Source organism: Oncorhynchus kisutch, linkage group LG9 (genome assembly GCF_002021735.2).
Source record: "Oncorhynchus kisutch isolate 150728-3 linkage group LG9, Okis_V2, whole genome shotgun sequence".
Classification (NCBI taxonomy): domain Eukaryota; kingdom Metazoa; phylum Chordata; class Actinopteri; order Salmoniformes; family Salmonidae; genus Oncorhynchus; species Oncorhynchus kisutch.
Genome location: NC_034182.2, coordinates 46,369,421 through 46,387,730, shown reverse-complemented (window position 1 = coordinate 46,387,730; position 18,310 = coordinate 46,369,421). Strand labels below are relative to the sequence as shown.

At 48.1% G+C, this 18,310-nt stretch overlaps 1 protein-coding gene across 1 annotated transcript in view; it reads right to left on the bottom strand.

Annotated features, from left to right (window-relative positions):
- Nucleotides 1–8,520: 8,520 nt before the first annotated feature.
- The window catches only part of LOC109886988 (dachshund homolog 2), a 39,889-nt gene continuing 30,099 nt past the window's right edge, over nt 8,521–18,310 (bottom strand). Inside the window, exons 3-9 of the mRNA XM_031832718.1 lie at nt 17,033–17,202; nt 16,246–16,423; nt 13,428–13,570; nt 12,806–12,953; nt 11,546–11,699; nt 9,505–9,572; nt 8,521–9,251 (exon numbers count right to left, since the gene is read on the bottom strand). Of these exons, the coding sequence (XP_031688578.1) occupies nt 11,680–11,699; nt 12,806–12,953; nt 13,428–13,570; nt 16,246–16,423; nt 17,033–17,202 (659 nt within the window). The 3' untranslated portion in view covers nt 8,521–9,251; nt 9,505–9,572; nt 11,546–11,679. The remainder of the gene's footprint in view (nt 9,252–9,504; nt 9,573–11,545; nt 11,700–12,805; nt 12,954–13,427; nt 13,571–16,245; nt 16,424–17,032; nt 17,203–18,310) is intronic.

Genomic DNA, 18,310 nt, shown 5'->3' with positions numbered 1-18,310 from the left:
ACATGGACTCATATATATCCCTCTGGACTATTCACATGGACTCATATATATCCCTCTGGACTATTCACATGGACTCATATATATCCCTCTGGACTATTTACATGGACTCATATATATCCCGTCCCCTGGACTATTTACATGGACTCATATATATCCCCTGGACTATTTACATGGACTCATATATATCCTCTGGACTATTTACATGGACTCATATATATCCCGTCCCCTGGACTATTTACATGGACTCATATATATCCCGCCCTCTGGACTATTTACATGGACTCATATATATCCTCTGGACTATTTACATGGACTCATATATATCCCGTCCCCTGGACTATTTACATGGACTCATATATATCCCGTCCCCTGGACTATTTACATGGACTCATATATATCCCTCTGGACTATTTACATGGACTCATATATATCCCTCTGGACTATTTACATGGACTCATATATATCCCCCTGGACTATTTACATGGACTCATATATATCCCGTCCCCTGGACTATTTACATGGACTCATATATATCCCCCTGGACTATTTACATGGACTCATATATATCCCTCTGGACTATTTACATGGACTCATATATATCCCTCTGGACTATTTACATGGACTCATATATATCCCCCTGGACTATTTACATGGACTCATATATATCCCGTCCCCTGGACTATTTACATGGACTCATATATATCCCTCTGGACTATTTACATGGACTCATATATATCCCTCTGGACTATTTACATGGACTCATATATATCCCCCTGGACTATTTACATGGACTCATATATATCCCGTCCCCCTGGACTATTTACATGGACCTTCTCCTCCATTGACTCTGTACTGCTACTCCCTGTTTATTATCTATGCATAGGCACTTCACCTCTACCTACAAATGACCTCTAACCTGTACCCCCTGCACACTGACCCCGTACCGGTACAACCCTGTATATAGCCTCCACATTGACTCTGTACTGCTACTCCCTGTTTATTATCTATGCATAGGCACTTCACCTCTACCTACAAATGACCTCTAACCTGTACCCCCCTGCACACTGACCCCGTACCGGTACACCCTGTATATAGCCTCCACGTTGACTCTGTACTGCTACTCCCTGTTTATTATCTATGCATAGGCACTTCACCTCTACCTACAAATGACCTCTAACCTGTACCCCCTGCACACTGACCCCGTACCGGTACAACCCTGTATATAGCCTCCACATTGACTCTGTACTGCTACTCCCTGTTTATTATCTATGCATAGGCACTTCACCTCTACCTACAAATGACCTCTAACCTGTACCCCCTGCACACTGACCCCGTACCGGTACACCCTGTATATAGCCTCCACGTTGACTCTGTACTGCTACTCCCTGTTTATTATCTATGCATAGGCACTTCACCTCTACCTACAAATGACCTCTAACCTGTACCCCCTGCACACTGACCCCGTACCGGTACACCCTGTATATAGCCTCCACATTGACTCTGTACTGCTACTCCCTGTTTATTATCTATGCATAGGCACTTCACCTCTACCTACAAATGACCTCTAACCTGTACCCCCTGCACACTGACCCCGTACCGGTACACCCTGTATATAGCCTCCACATTGACTCTGTACTGCTACTCCCTGTTTATTATCTATGCATAGGCACTTCACCTCTACCTACAAATGACCTCTAACCTGTACCCCCTGCACACTGACCCCGTACCGGTACACCCTGTATATAGCCTCCACATTGACTCTGTACTGCTACTCCCTGTTTATTATCTATGCATAGGCACTTCACCTCTACCTACAAATGACCTCTAACCTGTACCCCCTGCACACTGACCCCGTACCGGTACACCCTGTATATAGCCTCCACATTGACTCTGTACTGCTACTCCCTGTTTATTATCTATGCATAGGCACTTCACCTCTACCTACAAATGACCTCTAACCTGTACCCCCTGCACACTGACCCCGTACCGGTACACCCTGTATATAGCCTCCACGTTGACTCTGTACTGCTACTCCCTGTTTATTATCTATGCATAGGCACTTCACCTCTACCTACAAATGACCTCTAACCTGTACCCCCTGCACACTGACCCCGTACCGGTACACACCCTGTATATAGCCTCCACATTGACTCTGTACTGCTACTCCCTGTTTATTATCTATGCATAGGCACTTCACCTCTACCTACAAATGACCTCTAACCTGTACCCCCTGCACACTGACCCCGTACCGGTACACCCTGTATATAGCCTCCACGTTGACTCTGTACTGCTACTCCCTGTTTATTATCTATGCATAGGCACTTCACCTCTACCTACAAATGACCTCTAACCTGTACCCCCTGCACACTGACCCCGTACCGGTACACCCTGTATATAGCCTCCACGTTGACTCTGTACTGCTACTCCCTGTTTATTATCTATGCATAGGCACTTCACCTCTACCTACAAATGACCTCTAACCTGTACCCCCTGCACACTGACCCCGTACCGGTACACCCTGTATATAGCCTCCACGTTGACTCTGTACTGCTACTCCCTGTTTATTATCTATGCATAGGCACTTCACCTCTACCTACAAATGACCTCTAACCTGTACCCCCTGCACACTGACCCCGTACCGGTACACCCTGTATATAGCCTCCACATTGACTCTGTACTGCTACTCCCTGTTTATTATCTATGCATAGGCACTTCACCTCTACCTACAAATGACCTCTAACCTGTACCCCCTGCACACTGACCCCGTACCGGTACACCCTGTATATAGCCTCCACGTTGACTCTGTACTGCTACTCCCTGTTTATTATCTATGCATAGGCACTTCACCTCTACCTACAAATGACCTCTAACCTGTACCCCCTGCACACTGACCCCGTACCGGTACACCCTGTATATAGCCTCCACATTGACTCTGTACTGCTACTCCCTGTTTATTATCTATGCATAGGCACTTCACCTCTACCTACAAATGACCTCTAACCTGTACCCCCTGCACACTGACCCCGTACCGGTACACCCTGTATATAGCCTCCACATTGACTCTGTACTGCTACTCCCTGTTTATTATCTATGCATAGGCACTTCACCTCTACCTACAAATGACCTCTAACCTGTACCCCCTGCACACTGACCCCGTACCGGTACACCCTGTATATAGCCTCCACGTTGACTCTGTACTGCTACTCCCTGTTTATTATCTATGCATAGGCACTTCACCTCTACCTACAAATGACCTCTAACCTGTACCCCCTGCACACTGACCCCGTACCGGTACACCCTGTATATAGCCTCCACATTGACTCTGTACTGCTACTCCCTGTTTATTATCTATGCATAGGCACTTCACCTCTACCTACAAATGACCTCTAACCTGTACCCCCTGCACACTGACCCCGTACCGGTACACCCTGTATATAGCCTCCACGTTGACTCTGTACTGCTACTCCCTGTTTATTATCTATGCATAGGCACTTCACCTCTACCTACAAATGACCTCTAACCTGTACCCCCTGCACACTGACCCCGTACCGGTACACCCTGTATATAGCCTCCACGTTGACTCTGTACTGCTACTCCCTGTTTATTATCTATGCATAGGCACTTCACCTCTACCTACAAATGACCTCTAACCTGTACCCCCTGCACACTGACCCCGTACCGGTACACCCTGTATATAGCCTCCACATTGACTCTGTACTGCTACTCCCTGTTTATTATCTATGCATAGGCACTTCACCTCTACCTACAAATGACCTCTAACCTGTACCCCCTGCACACTGACCCCGTACCGGTACACCCTGTATATAGCCTCCACATTGACTCTGTACTGCTACTCCCTGTTTATTATCTATGCATAGGCACTTCACCTCTACCTACAAATGACCTCTAACCTGTACCCCCTGCACACTGACCCCGTACCGGTACACCCTGTATATAGCCTCCACGTTGACTCTGTACTGCTACTCCCTGTTTATTATCTATGCATAGGCACTTCACCTCTACCTACAAATGACCTCTAACCTGTACCCCCTGCACACTGACCCCGTACCGGTACACCCTGTATATAGCCTCCACATTGACTCTGTACTGCTACTCCCTGTTTATTATCTATGCATAGGCACTTCACCTCTACCTACAAATGACCTCTAACCTGTACCCCCTGCACACTGACCCCGTACCGGTACACCCTGTATATAGCCTCCACATTGACTCTGTACTGCTACTCCCTGTTTATTATCTATGCATAGTCACTTCACCTCTACCTACAAATGACCTCTAACCTGTACCCCCTGCACACTGACCCCGTACCGGTACACCCTGTATATAGCCTCCACGTTGACTCTGTACTGCTACTCCCTGTTTATTATCTATGCATAGGCACTTCACCTCTACCTACAAATGACCTCTAACCTGTACCCCCTGCACACTGACCCCGTACCGGTACACCCTGTATATAGCCTCCACATTGACTCTGTACTGCTACTCCCTGTTTATTATCTATGCATAGGCACTTCACCTCTACCTACAAATGACCTCTAACCTGTACCCCCTGCACACTGACCCCGTACCGGTACACCCTGTATATAGCCTCCACACTGACCCCGTACCGGTACACCCTGTATATAGCCTCCACATTGACTCTGTACTGCTACTCCCTGTTTATTATCTATGCATAGGCACTTCACCTCTACCTACAAATGACCTCTAACCTGTACCCCCTGCACACTGACCCCGTACCGGTACACCCTGTATATAGCCTCCACATTGACTCTGTACTGCTACTCCCTGTTTATTATCTATGCATAGGCACTTCACCTCTACCTACAAATGACCTCTAACCTGTACCCCCTGCACACTGACCCCGTACCGGTACACCCTGTATATAGCCTCCACGTTGACTCTGTACTGCTACTCCCTGTTTATTATCTATGCATAGGCACTTCACCTCTACCTACAAATGACCTCTAACCTGTACCCCCTGCACACTGACCCCGTACCGGTACACCCTGTATATAGCCTCCACGTTGACTCTGTACTGCTACTCCCTGTTTATTATCTATGCATAGGCACTTCACCTCTACCTACAAATGACCTCTAACCTGTACCCCCTGCACACTGACCCCGTACCGGTACACCCTGTATATAGCCTCCACGTTGACTCTGTACTGCTACTCCCTGTTTATTATCTATGCATAGGCACTTCACCTCTACCTACAAATGACCTCTAACCTGTACCCCCTGCACACTGACCCCGTACCGGTACACCCTGTATATAGCCTCCACATTGACTCTGTACTGCTACTCCCTGTTTATTATCTATGCATAGGCACTTCACCTCTACCTACAAATGACCTCTAACCTGTACCCCCTGCACACTGACCCCGTACCGGTACACCCTGTATATAGCCTCCACATTGACTCTGTACTGCTACTCCCTGTTTATTATCTATGCATAGTCACTTCACCTCTACCTACAAATGACCTCTAACCTGTACCCCCTGCACACTGACCCCGTACCGGTACACCCTGTATATAGCCTCCACGTTGACTCTGTACTGCTACTCCCTGTTTATTATCTATGCATAGGCACTTCACCTCTACCTACAAATGACCTCTAACCTGTACCCCCTGCACACTGACCCCGTACCGGTACACCCTGTATATAGCCTCCACATTGACTCTGTACTGCTACTCCCTGTTTATTATCTATGCATAGGCACTTCACCTCTACCTACAAATGACCTCTAACCTGTACCCCCTGCACACTGACCCTGTACCGGTACACCCTGTATATAGCCTCTACACTGACCCCGTACCGGTACACACCTGTATATAGCCTCCACATTGACTCTGTACTGCTACTCCCTGTTTATTATCTATGCATAGGCACTTCACCTCTACCTACAAATGACCTCTAACCTGTACCCCCTGCACACTGACCCCGTACCGGTACACCCTGTATATAGCCTCCACGTTGACTCTGTACCGGTACCCCCCTGCATATAGCCACATTGACTCTGTACCGTAACACCCTGTATATAGCCTCCACATTGACTCTGTACTGGTACCCCCTGTATATAGCCTCCACATTGACTCTGTACTGGTACCCCCTGCATATAGCCTCCACATTGACTCTGTACCGGTACCCCCTGTATATAGCCTCCACATTGACTCTGTACTGGTACCCCCTGCATATAGCCTCCACATTGACTCTGTACCGGTACCCCCTGTATATAGCCTCCACGTTGACTCTGTACCGGTACCCCCTGCATATAGCCTCCACATTGACTCTGTACCGGTACCCCCCTGTATATAGCCTCCACATTGACTCTGTACCGGTACCCCTGTATATAGCCTCCACATTGACTCTGTACCGGTACCCCCCTGTATATAGTCTCCACATTGACTCTGTACTGGTACCCCCTGTATATAGCCTCCACATTGACTCTGTACCGGTACCCCCTGTATATAGTCTCCACATTGACTCTGTACCGGTACCCCCCTGTATATAGTCTCCACATTGACTCTGTACCGTAACACCCCTGTATATAGTCTTGTTATTCTTATTTTATTGTGTTACTTTTTTAAAGAATTTTTTAAAACTTTAGTTTATTTGGTAAATATTTTCTTAACTTGATTCGTGATTTGCACTGTTGGTTAAGGACTTGTTAGTAAGCATTTCAAGGTAAGGTCTACACCTGTTGTATTTGGCGCATGTGAATAATAAAGTTTAATTTGAATAAAGAATAGAACCAGGACATGAAATGCAGTGTGTATTTATTCAGCTCGTCTCTTCATTGAATTCTGTGAACACTGATATTCTGTATTATTGGAAAACTACGTGAGGACAAGAGGAAAGAGAACGATTGGAGCAGGTGAGAAGAGAGAGAGAAGCAGGTGAGAAGAGAGAGAGAGAAGCAGGTGAGAAGAGAGAGAGAGAAGCAGGTGAGAAGAGAGAGAGAAGCAGATGAGAAGAGAGAGAGAGAAGCAAATGAGAAGAGAGAGAGAGAAGCAGATGAGAAGAGAGAGAGAGAGAGAAGCAGATGAGAAGAGAGAGAGAGAAGCAGGTGAGAAGAGAGAGAGAGAGAGAAGCAGGTGAAAAGAGAGAGAGAAGCAGATGAGAAGAGAGAGAGAGAGAGAAGCAGATGAGAAGAGAGAGAGAAGCAGGTGAAAAGAGAGAGAGAAGCAGATGAGAAGAGAGAGAGAAGCAGGTGAGAAGAGAGAGAGAGAAGCAGATGAGAAGAGAGAGAGAGAGAGAAGCAGGTGAAAAGAGAGAGAGAAGCAGATGAGAAGAGAGAGAGAAGCAGGTGAAAAGAGAGAGAGAAGCAGATGAGAAGAGAGAGAGAAGCAGATGAGAAGAGAGAGAGAAGCAGGGGAGAAGAGAGAGAAGCAGGTGAGAAGATACAGAGAAGCAGGTTTGAAGAGAGAGAGAAGAGAGAGAGAGGAAGCAGGTGAGAAGAGAGAGAGAGAGAGAGAAGCAGGTGAGAAGAGAGAGAGAGAAGCAGATGAGAAGAGAGAGAGAGAAGCAGGTGAAAAGAGAGAGAGAAGCAGATGAGAAGAGAGAGAGAGAGAGAGAAGCAGGTGAAAAGAGAGAGAGAAGCAGATAAGAAGAGAGAGAGAAGCAGATGAGAAGAGAGAGAGAAGCAGGTGAGAAGAGAGAGCGAAGCAGGTGTGTTATGTCACCACCTGTTTACTCTCCATCCCGCCAGAGAAGTGAGTGACAGAACGACAGAATAAACAAGAGAAGAATGGAGGGATGAGAAGAAGAGAGAGAGTGGAAATTTGTGTGTGTGTGTAACTGTGTGTGTGTGTTTGTACGACAGTGTGTGAGTGTGTAACAGTGTGTGTGTGTGTTTGTGCGACAGTGTGTGTGTGTAACAGTGTGTCTGTGTGTGTGTAACAGTGTGTGTGTGTGTGTGTGTGTGTGTGTGTGTGTGTGTGTGTGTGTGTGTAACAGTGTGTGTGTGTGTAACAGTGTGTGTGTGTGTGTGTGTGTAACTGTGTGTGTGTGTGTAACAGTGTGTGTGTGTGTGTAACAGTGTGTGTGTTTGTACGACAATGTGTGTGTGTGTGTGTGTGTGTAACAGTGTGTGTGCGTGTGTGTAACAGTGTGTGTGTGTGTGTGTAACAGTGTGTGTGCGTGTGTGTAACAGTGTGTGTGTGTGTAACAGTGTGTGTGTTTGTACGACAGTGTGTGTGTGTGTGTGTGTGTGTATAACAGTGTGTGTGTAACAGTGTGTTTGTGTGTGTGTGTGTAACAGTGTGTGTGTTTGTACGACAGTGTGTGTGTGTGTGTGTGTGTGTGTGTGTGTGTGTGTGTGTGTGTGTGTGTGTGTAACAGTGTGTGTGTAACAGTGTGTGTGTGTGTAACAGTGTGTGTGTAACAGTGTGTGTGTGTGTGTAACAGTGTGTGTGTAACAGTGTGTGTGTGTGTAACAGTGTGTGTGTAACAGTGTGTGTGTGTGTAACAGTGTGTGTAAAGAAGGCGAGAGAATAAAGTCTGGTATTATAATAATGTATTTGTTGTCAGGTCTCAAACTCCATACAGTCAAAGAGTCTCAAATGGCATCCCAATCCCTACTAGTCACAAACACTATTTACAAGTAGAAGGACCCTTTTCTCCGTGACCGGCGAGCCGATTCTCTCACCATAACAAACCAAAGTAGAGACGGAAAGGCTTCTGTTTGGGACGGAGCCGACTGCTAGTTATCCACACGGCTTTTTCTTCATCGTCCTCAATTCAGTCTCTCGACCGTGATACAATTTATAGGTAAACGAACAAAACAAAACAGCAACACAACAGTCCTCTAATAGGTCAAGGGGTTAGAGTTCGGGGGGGGGGGGGGTCAGGAACAGAATGGTGGACTAATGTAAGGACATAAATCAATATTTCCCCACAAAACACTTCTGGAGGGGAAGGGCGAGAGAGAGAGAGATAGAAATAGACAGATGTAAAGTTGAAGTGATTAAACAACAACATTCTTCCCATCAGTCCAAGTTTCAGAAGGAACGAACAGAACACTGATGTCGCTCTGATCCAAAATATATATATATTTTTTAACTCTCCTCTAATTGGCTCATCCGTTTATTTCTGAGGCCATACGATCATCAGTCATCGGGGATGAGAAAGGGGGCTTTCCAGGAGGTCCACTGTCTAGGTCGTCGTGACAACGGGCTGGTGTTTTCCCGTGACGGGGTCGGGGTGAGGTCATCAGAACTGAAGGTTGGATCTTGGGAATCGTAGGACGGAAGAGGGAGAAAGAGAGAAATATATGGAATATAATAGTCTTCAGAGTAACAGGTTTAAATTACAGCTACTGTATAATATATATATATATACTATATACTATATATATACATCCCATTACAAATATAATACTCACTGCATTCATGAAAATCATTCCACTCTTCTTCCCTGTCCTGTGTTACCATCATATTAACTATATCTCGGGGATCATTAACATATTTAACAGTGTTCCATACCTTGACCAATCGGAGTGTCTTGTCCTGGTTTCCACTCAGTTCTGGTTAATCTTCAGGTACAACTATATCTGTGGTCAAGAAGAACCCTCATTAGACTGAATACACGTCGACACCGCATTCACTGTGATCACCTGGTTACACACCTGGTTACACACCTGGTTAAACACTTGGTTACACACCTGGTTACACACCTGGTTACACACCTTGCCACATAGCTTGGTTACACACCTGGTTACACACCTAGCCACATAGCTGGTTACACACCTGGTTACACACCTGGCCACATAGCTGGTTACACACCTGGTTAAACACCTGATAGAGCCCTGAGTACCAGACCATTAGGACCTGATGGAGGGACAACCAGGATAAGAGGAATAGGGAGGAGGAGTCTCACCGTTGCTGATGGTGTCGGGAGGAGAGGAAAACAAGGAGGAGGAGTCTCACCGTTGCTGATGGTGTCGGGAGGAGAGGAAAACAAGGAGGAGGAGTCTCACCGTTGCTGATGGTGTCGGGAGGAGAGGAAAACAAGGAGGAGGAGTCTCACCGTTGCTGATGGTGTCGGGAGGAGAGGAAAACAAGGAGGAGGAGTCTCACCGTTGCTGATGGTGTCGGGAGGAGAGGAAAACAAGGAGGAGGAGTCTCACCGTTGCTGATGGTGTCGGGAGGAGAGGAAAACAAGGAGGAGGAGTCTCACCGTTGCTGATGGTGTCGGGAGGAGAGGAAAACAAGGAGGAGGAGTCTCACCGTTGCTGATGGTGTCGGGAGGAGAGGAAAACAAGGAGGAGGAGTCTCACCGTTGCTGATGGTGTCGGGAGGAGAGGAAAACAAGGAGGAGGAGTCTCACCGTTGCTGATGGTGTCGGGAGGAGAGGAAAACAAGGAGGAGGAGTCTCACCGTTGCTGATGGTGTCGGGAGGAGAGGAAAACAAGGAGGAGGAGTTCTCACCGTTGCTGATGGTGTCGGGAGGAGAGGAAAACAAGGAGGAGGAGTCTCACCGTTGCTGATGGTGTCGGGAGGAGAGGAAAACAAGGAGGAGGAGTCTCACCGTTGCTGATGGTGTCGGGAGGAGAGGAAAACAAGGAGGAGGAGTCTCACCGTTGCTGATGGTGTCGGGAGGAGAGGAAAACAAGGAGGAGGAGTCTCACCGTTGCTGATGGTGTCGGGAGGAGAGGAAAACAAGGAGGAGGAGTCTCACCGTTGCTGATGGTGTCGGGAGGAGAGGAAAACAAGGAGGAGGAGTCTCACCGTTGCTGATGGTGTCGGGAGGAGAGGAAAACAAGGAGGAGGAGTCTCACCGTTGCTGATGGTGTCGGGAGGAGAGGAAACAAGGAGGAGGAGTCTCACCGTTGCTGATGGTGTCGGGAGGAGAGGAAAACAAGGAGGAGGAGTCTCACCGTTGCTGATGGTGTCGGGAGGAGAGGAAAACAAGGAGGAGGAGTCTCACCGTTGCTGATGGTGTCGGGAGGAGAGGAAAACAAGGAGGAGGAGTCTCACCGTTGCTGATGGTGTCGGGAGGAGAGGAAAACAAGGAGGAGGAGTCTCACCGTTGCTGATGGTGTCGGGAGGAGAGGAAACAAGGAGGAGGAGTCTCACCGTTGCTGATGGTGTCGGGAGGAGAGGAAAACAAGGAGGAGGAGTCTCACCGTTGCTGATGGTGTCGGAGGAGAGGAAAACAAGGAGGAGGAGTCTCACCGTTGCTGATGGTGTCGGGAGGAGAGGAAAACAAGGAGGAGGAGTCTCACCGTTGCTGATGGGTCGGAGGAGAGGAACAAGGAGAGAGGAGTCTCAACCGTTGCTGATGGTGTCGGGAGGAGAGGAAAACAAGGAGGAGGAGTCTCACCGTTGCTGATGGTGTCGGGAGGAGAGGAAAACAAGGAGGAGGAGTCTCACCCGTTGCTTGATGGTGTCGGGAGGAGAGGAAACAAGATGGAGGAGTCTCACCGTTGCTGATGGTGTCGGGAGGAGAGAAAACAAGGAGGAGGAGTCTCACCGTTGCTGGATGGTGTCGGGAGGAGAGGAAAACAAGGAGGAGGAGTCTCACCGTTGCGGATGGTGTCGGGAGGAGAGGAAAACAAGGAGGAGGGAGTGTTTGAGAGAATGCTCCAACGTCTCCCTCCGTTTGGACTCAAACTCCAATGCTTCCTGAAGCTTCCTCTTGGCTTTCTTCTCTTTTCTTTAAGCGCTTCTGAATGGAGCTGAGAGAGGGGGATGAGGGAGAGAGAGAGAGGGGGATGAGGGAGAGAGAGAGAGGGGGATGAGGGAGAGAGAGAGAGGGGGATGAGGGAGAGAGAGAGAGGGGATGAGGGAGAGAGAGAGAGGGGGATGAGGGAGAGAGAAGAGGGGGATGAGGGAGAGAGAGAGAGGGGGATGAGGGAGAGAGAGAGAGAGGGTATGAGGGAGAGAGAGAGAGGGGATGAGGGAGAGAGAGGAGGAGCGGGATGAGGGAGAGGAGAGAGGGGGATGAGGGAGGTAGAGAGAGAGAGGGGATGGAGGGAGAGGAGAGATGAGGGGGATGAGGGAGAGATGAGAGGGGGGGATGAGGGAGGAGAAGAGAGGGGGATGAGGGGAGAGAGGAAGGGGGGAATGAGGGAGAGAGGGAGAGAGAGAGAGAGAAGAGACGATGAGAGAGAGAGAGATGAGAGAGAAGAGGGGGGGTGAGGGAGAGAGAGAGAGGGGGATGAGGGGAGGAGAGAGAGGGGGATGAGGGAGAGAGAGAGGGGGATGAGGAGGGGGATGAGGGAGAGAGAGAGAGAGAGGGGATGAGGGAGGGAGAGAGAGGGATGAGGGAGAGAGAGAGAGGGGGATGAGGGAGAGAGAGAGGGATGAGGGAGAGAGAGAGAGAGAGAGAGAGAGAGAGAGAGAGAGAGAGAGAGAGAGAGAGAGAGAGAGAGAGAGTGAAGAACAAACACCATATTTATGCTTATTTATTTTATATTGTGTCCTTTAGCCATTTGTACATTGTTAAAACACTGTATATATATAATATGACATTTGTAATGTCTTTACTGTTTTGAAACTTCTTTATGTGTAATGTTTACTGTTAATTTTTGTTGTTTTTCACTTTATATATTCACTTTGTATGTTGTCTACCTCACTTGCTTTGGCAATGTTAACACATGTTTCCCATGCCAATAAAGCCCCTTGAATTGAATTGAATTGAGAGAGAGAGGATAAGATAAACAATAATCATCTTGTACACGGTATGGTTAGTACATAGTATATACTTTTAGTAAGCACTTCCCCCCCCTCATATAAATTAATACGTACAATTTGGGCTGAAATGACCCTCCTCAATTCCTACCGTTACTCTGTAACTCAGAGGTGAGTTGTCTCTCCAGACTCTCTCTCATCTCTCTCTCTCGGTACAGCTCCATCTTCAGTCCTCTCTTCTCTGCCTGGATCTGAGTGTCCTGGACACGGGCATTCTCTACAGCCACCTTCAGAAGGCCCTGAGATATATATATGAGAGAGAGAGATGGCGATGGAGAGAGAGAGAGAGGGGGGGGGGGGACAGAGAGAGAGACAGAGAGAGACGGAGAGAGAGAGAGAGAGAGAGAGAGAGAGAGAGAGAGATTGAGAAAGAGAGAGAGAGAGAGAGAGAGAGAGGAGAGAGAGAGAGAGAGAGAGAGAGAGAGAGATTGAGAAAGAGAGAGAGCGAGAGAGTGAGAATGAGTGAGAGAGAGTGAGAAAGAGTGAGAGAGAGAGAGAGAGAGAGAGACAGAGCGCGCCTCAACTTGGGTCTACAAATAAGTTATTGAGTATATCTATTTGATGTGAGTGATGCTCAGGTTGTTTGGGAGATCCTATAACTCCAGAACTTCATATCACTTTGGCAACAAAACAAAAACTGACAAAACGGTTATAAAATTGTAGGAAACTACAAGACATAAAAGACTGAAACTAATTCTAAGTATTTATAAAACCTGTATGTTGGTGAGTAGAGTCTCAACAGAGGAAACTCCATCAGCAAACAGGAAGGGAGCAGGGAAGCCAGGGGGCAGGGCCTGGGCTGGTGACAGCCTATCAGATGAAGGCTTCGACATGGGGAGAGCCAATGAAGAGTCTTCTGTAAGAGGAAGAGAGAGAGAGAGAGAGAGAGAGAGAGACAGAGAGAGAGAGAGACAGAGAGACAGAGAGAGAGAGAGACAGAGACAGAGAGAGAGAGGTATAGTAGATAATAATTATGTACAGTCCCTCCAGACAGTAGTCAGACCTAGAGGGCTGTTGAGGTGATCGTATTACTGCCACTCCAGCAGTCATGAGCCATCACCGCAGCAAAATTCGACGTTACTCAAATCTTCACTTATGCACTCCGGACATGCATTGGTATGGTAGTACCCAGTTTGCTAACGATCATCAGGTTCTAACGGCCTGGTACTCAGGGCTCTATTGTCCCTCCATCAGGTCCTAATGGTCTGATACTCAGGGCTCTATTGTCCCTCCATCAGGTCATAATGGCCTGATACTCAGGGCTCTCTTGTCCCTCCATCAGGTCCTAATGGCCTGATACTCAGGGCTCTCCTGTCCCTCCATCAGGTCCTAATGGTCTGGTACTCAGGGCTCTCCTGTCCCTCCATCAGGTCCTAATGGCCTGATACTCAGGGCTCTCTTGTCCCTCCAACAGGTCCTAATGGCCTGATACTCAGGGCTCTCCTGTCCCTCCATCAGGTCCTAATGGCCTGATACTCAGGACTCTCCTGTCCCTCCATCAGGTCCTAATGGCCTGATACTCAGGGCTCTCTTGTCCCTCCATCAGGTCCTAATGGCCTGGTACTCAGGACTCTCTTGTCCCTCCATCAGGTCCTAATGGCCTGGTACTCAGGACTCTCCTGTCCCTCCATCAGGTCCTAATGGCCTGATACTCAGGGCTCTCTTGTCCCTCCATCAGGTCCTAATGGTCTGGTACTCAGGACTCTGTGCTGCTGCTGCTCCAGTTTCAACTGTTCTGCCTTATTATTATTCGACCATGCTGGTCATTTATGAACATTTGAACATCTTGGCCATGTTCTGTTATAATCTCCACCCGGCACAGCCAGAAGAGGACTGGCCACCCCACATAGCCTGGTTCCTCTCTAGGTTTCTTCCTAGGTATTGGCCTAGGAGTTTTTCCTAGCCACCGTGCTTCTACACCTGCATTGCTTGCTGTTTGGGGTTTTAGGCTGGGTTTCTGTACAGCACTTTGAGATATCAGCTGATGTACGAAGGGCTATATAAATAAATTTGATTTGATTTGAGTGCTAGAGGCGTCACTACAGATCCTGGTTCGATTCCAGGCTGTATCACAGCGGTATAAGGCAGTTCTAGAGGCGTCACTACAGACCCTGGTTCGATTCCAGGCTGTATCACAGCGGTATAAGGCAGTTCTAGAGGCGTCACTACAGATCCTGGTTCGATTCCAGGCTGTATCACAGCGGTATAAGGCAGTTCTAGAGGCGTCACTACAGATCCTGGTTCGATTCCAGGCTGTATCACAGCGGTATAAGGCAGTTCTAGAGGCGTCACTACAGATCCTGGTTCGATTCCAGGCTGTATCACAGCGGTATAAGGCAGTTCTAGAGGCGTCACTACAGACCCTGGTTCGATTCCAGGCTGTATCACAGCGGTATAAGGCAAAACCTTGTGATGGTGTATATTAAATAGATTTATTTTAACTTATTTTTTATTTATTTTTTATGTTTCAAAGGCATCAGCGGCTTGTATATGTGGAGACCTGGAGATGATAAACATGTTCCTAAGGCAGTCAATTACCGTGAGATCGGCAGTCATCAATCTGTAAGTCTCTGCTCTCTCTTGGCTTTTGATCTGCGGTTTTAGTTGTATTGTGTTAGTTGTGTTCTAGATGGTGTCTAACCACGGTGGTTGGCTAAGCCTGGCTAGGCTAATAACTATTTGCCTAAATAGCTAATGTTAGCTGGCTGGCTAGGCTAATAGCTATTTGGCTAAATAGTTCATTGGAAGCGTCACTTGAGTGGGTTGAGTCACTGACATGATCTTCCTGTCTGGGTTGGCGCCCCCCTATTGGGTTGTGCCGAGGTGGAGATCTTTGTGGGCTATACTCGGCCTTGTCTCAGGATGGTAAGTTGGTGGTGAAGATATCCCTATAGTGGTGTGGGGGCTGTGCTTTGGCAAAGTGGGTGGGGTTATATCCTTCCTGTTTGGCCCTGTCCGGGGGTATCATCGGATGGGGCCACAGTGTCTCCTGACCCCTCCTGTCTCAGCCTCCAGTATTTATGCTGCAGTAGTTTATGTGTCGGGGGGCTGGGGTCAGTTTGTTATATCTGGAGTACTTCTCCTGTCTTATCCGGTGTCCTGTGTGAATTTAAGTATGCTCTCTCTAATACTCTCTCTCTCTTTCTCTCTTTTCTCGTGGGACCTGAGCCCAAGGACCATGCCTCAGGACTACCTGACATGATGACTCCTTGCTGTCCCCAGTCCACCTGGCCATGCTGCTGCTCCAGTTTCAACTGTTCTGCCTGCGGCTATGGAACCCTGACCTGTTCAGGATGTAAATCGAGGTGTAACTTTGCATTGAGACTTTTGATGTGGTGACGTTTATGCAACCTACCCTTTAACATCGATGACATTGCCTTTAATTCCAACATAACGAGTGATGATCAGAACACTAGCAATATAATTCACTGGGTCATTCAGCAGGAAGGAATTACCATATCTACAGTAGGGTGTGTGTGTGTGTGTGTGTGTGTGTGTGTGTGAGAGAGAGAGAGAGACTGAGAGACTCACCTTTCACTCTTTCTATTTTATTCACTAATATTTGTCTTTCAGTAACATCTCTATCGAGTGTTAGACGGTCTGGTGAGCTGGATGCTGTAGAGCTGGGCTGTGAGGACTGCTGGGACAAGAGAGGTGTGTGTATGTCGTCGACAGAAGGAGATGGGGATGGACTGTCACACACACGCTCCTAGACAGTGAGAGAGAGTGAGCGCAAGAGAGAGAGAGAGAGAGAGAGAGAGAGAGAGAGAGAGAGAGAGAGAGCGAGAGAGAGCAAGAGAGAGCGAGAGCGAGAGAGAGAGAGAGAGAGAGAGAGAGAGAGTGAGAGAGAGAGAGAGCAAGAGAGAGTGAGAGCGAGAGAGAGCGAGAGAGCGAGAGAGAGCGAGAGAGCGAGAGAGCAAGAGAGCGAGAGAGAGAGCAAGAGTGAGAGAGAGTGAGAGAGAGAGCGAGAGAGAGAGCGAGAGAGCGAGAGAGAGAGCGAGAGAGAGAGCGAGAGAGAGAGCGAGAGAGGGAGAGAGAGCGAGAGAGAGCGAGAGAGAGAGCGGGAGAGAGAGCGAGAGAGAGAGCGAGAGAGAGAGCGAGAGAGGGAGAGAGAGCGAGAGAGAGAGCGAGAGAGAGAGCGAGAGAGAGAGCGGGAGAGAGAGCGAGAGATCAAGAGAGCGAGAGAGAGCAGAGACAGAGAGAGGCACAGAGACAGAGACAGAGAGTAAAGTAAAGTAGTCATATTAAATAACTGCAAACGTATATAATGTAATAATCATATAACAGAAGGGTTTAGATGAGGTGTGTGTGTGTGTACCTTGACGATGGGGGCCTGGTGTGTGTATGTGTGCATCTGCGCGGCGGCCGCCATGTTAGCGATGGTGTTGAGGTGGTTCATCTGAGACATCGCCATGGCAACCGACGCCGGGGGCACCCGGACAGGAAGTAAGGGGTGGGTCATCATCACGAAGGGGAGGTCCTGGAGACCTGGAGAGAGGACAATAAACACTGTGATAACAACATGACTGATGAAATCATCTCTCTAAGTCTGGAACGAGGTGTTGACAAATGAATTAATTTATTAGAGTGCTGTTGGTTAATCCATCTACTGGAGAGCTATAGAGAATGAGAGAAACAGATTTAATGGAAAGAGGAAAAACAACAGCAGAGGAGGAGTCGAGGAGAGGAAGGGAGGAGCAAGGAGAGGAGGGGGGGAGGGGAGGAGGAGAAGAGAGGAGGATAGGAAAGAAGAGGAGGAGAGGAGGGGAGAGCAGAGGAGGAGAGGAGGAGAGGGGGTGGAGGAGAGAGGAGAGGAGGGGAGGAGGGAAGGAGAGAGGAGATGTGGCGGAGAGGTGGAATGAGGAGAGGAGAGAGGGGCGGAGGAGCGAGGAGAGGATGGAAGGGGGTGGAGGAGAGAGGAGAGGAGTAGGAGAGAGGAGGAGTAGAAGAGGAGAGGAGGAGAGGTAGAATGAGGAGAGGAGAGAGGGGTGGAGGAGCGAGGAGAGGAGTAGGAGAGAGAAGAGGAGTAGAAGAGAGGTGGAATGAGGAGAGGAGGGGAAGAGGGGTGGAGGAGTGAGGAGAGGAGGGGAAGAGGGGAGGAGAGAGGAGATGTGGAAGAGAGAGGAGGGGTGGAGGAAAGAGGTGGAGGGGAGGAGAGGCGGGGACGGTTCGGGAAGAGAGGAGAGGGTGTGAAATGTGAAAAGAGGAGAGGGGAGAAATATATGATGTCTCTCGATGTTATAATCAGTTGATATGTCTCTCCATGTTATAATCACAGTTGATATGTCTCTCCATGTTATAATCAGTTGATATGTCTCTCCATGTTATAATCAGTTGATATGTCTCTCCATGTTATAATCACAGTTGATATGTCTCTCCATGTTATAATCAGTTGATATGTCTCTCCATGTTATAATCACAGTTGATATGTCTCTCCATGTTATAATCAGTTGATATGTCTCTCCATGTTATAATCAGTTGATATGTCTCTCCATGTTATAATCAGTTGATATGTCTCTCCATGTTATAATCAGTTGATATGTCTCTCCATGTTATAATCAGTTGATATGTCTCTCCATGTTATAATCAGTTGATA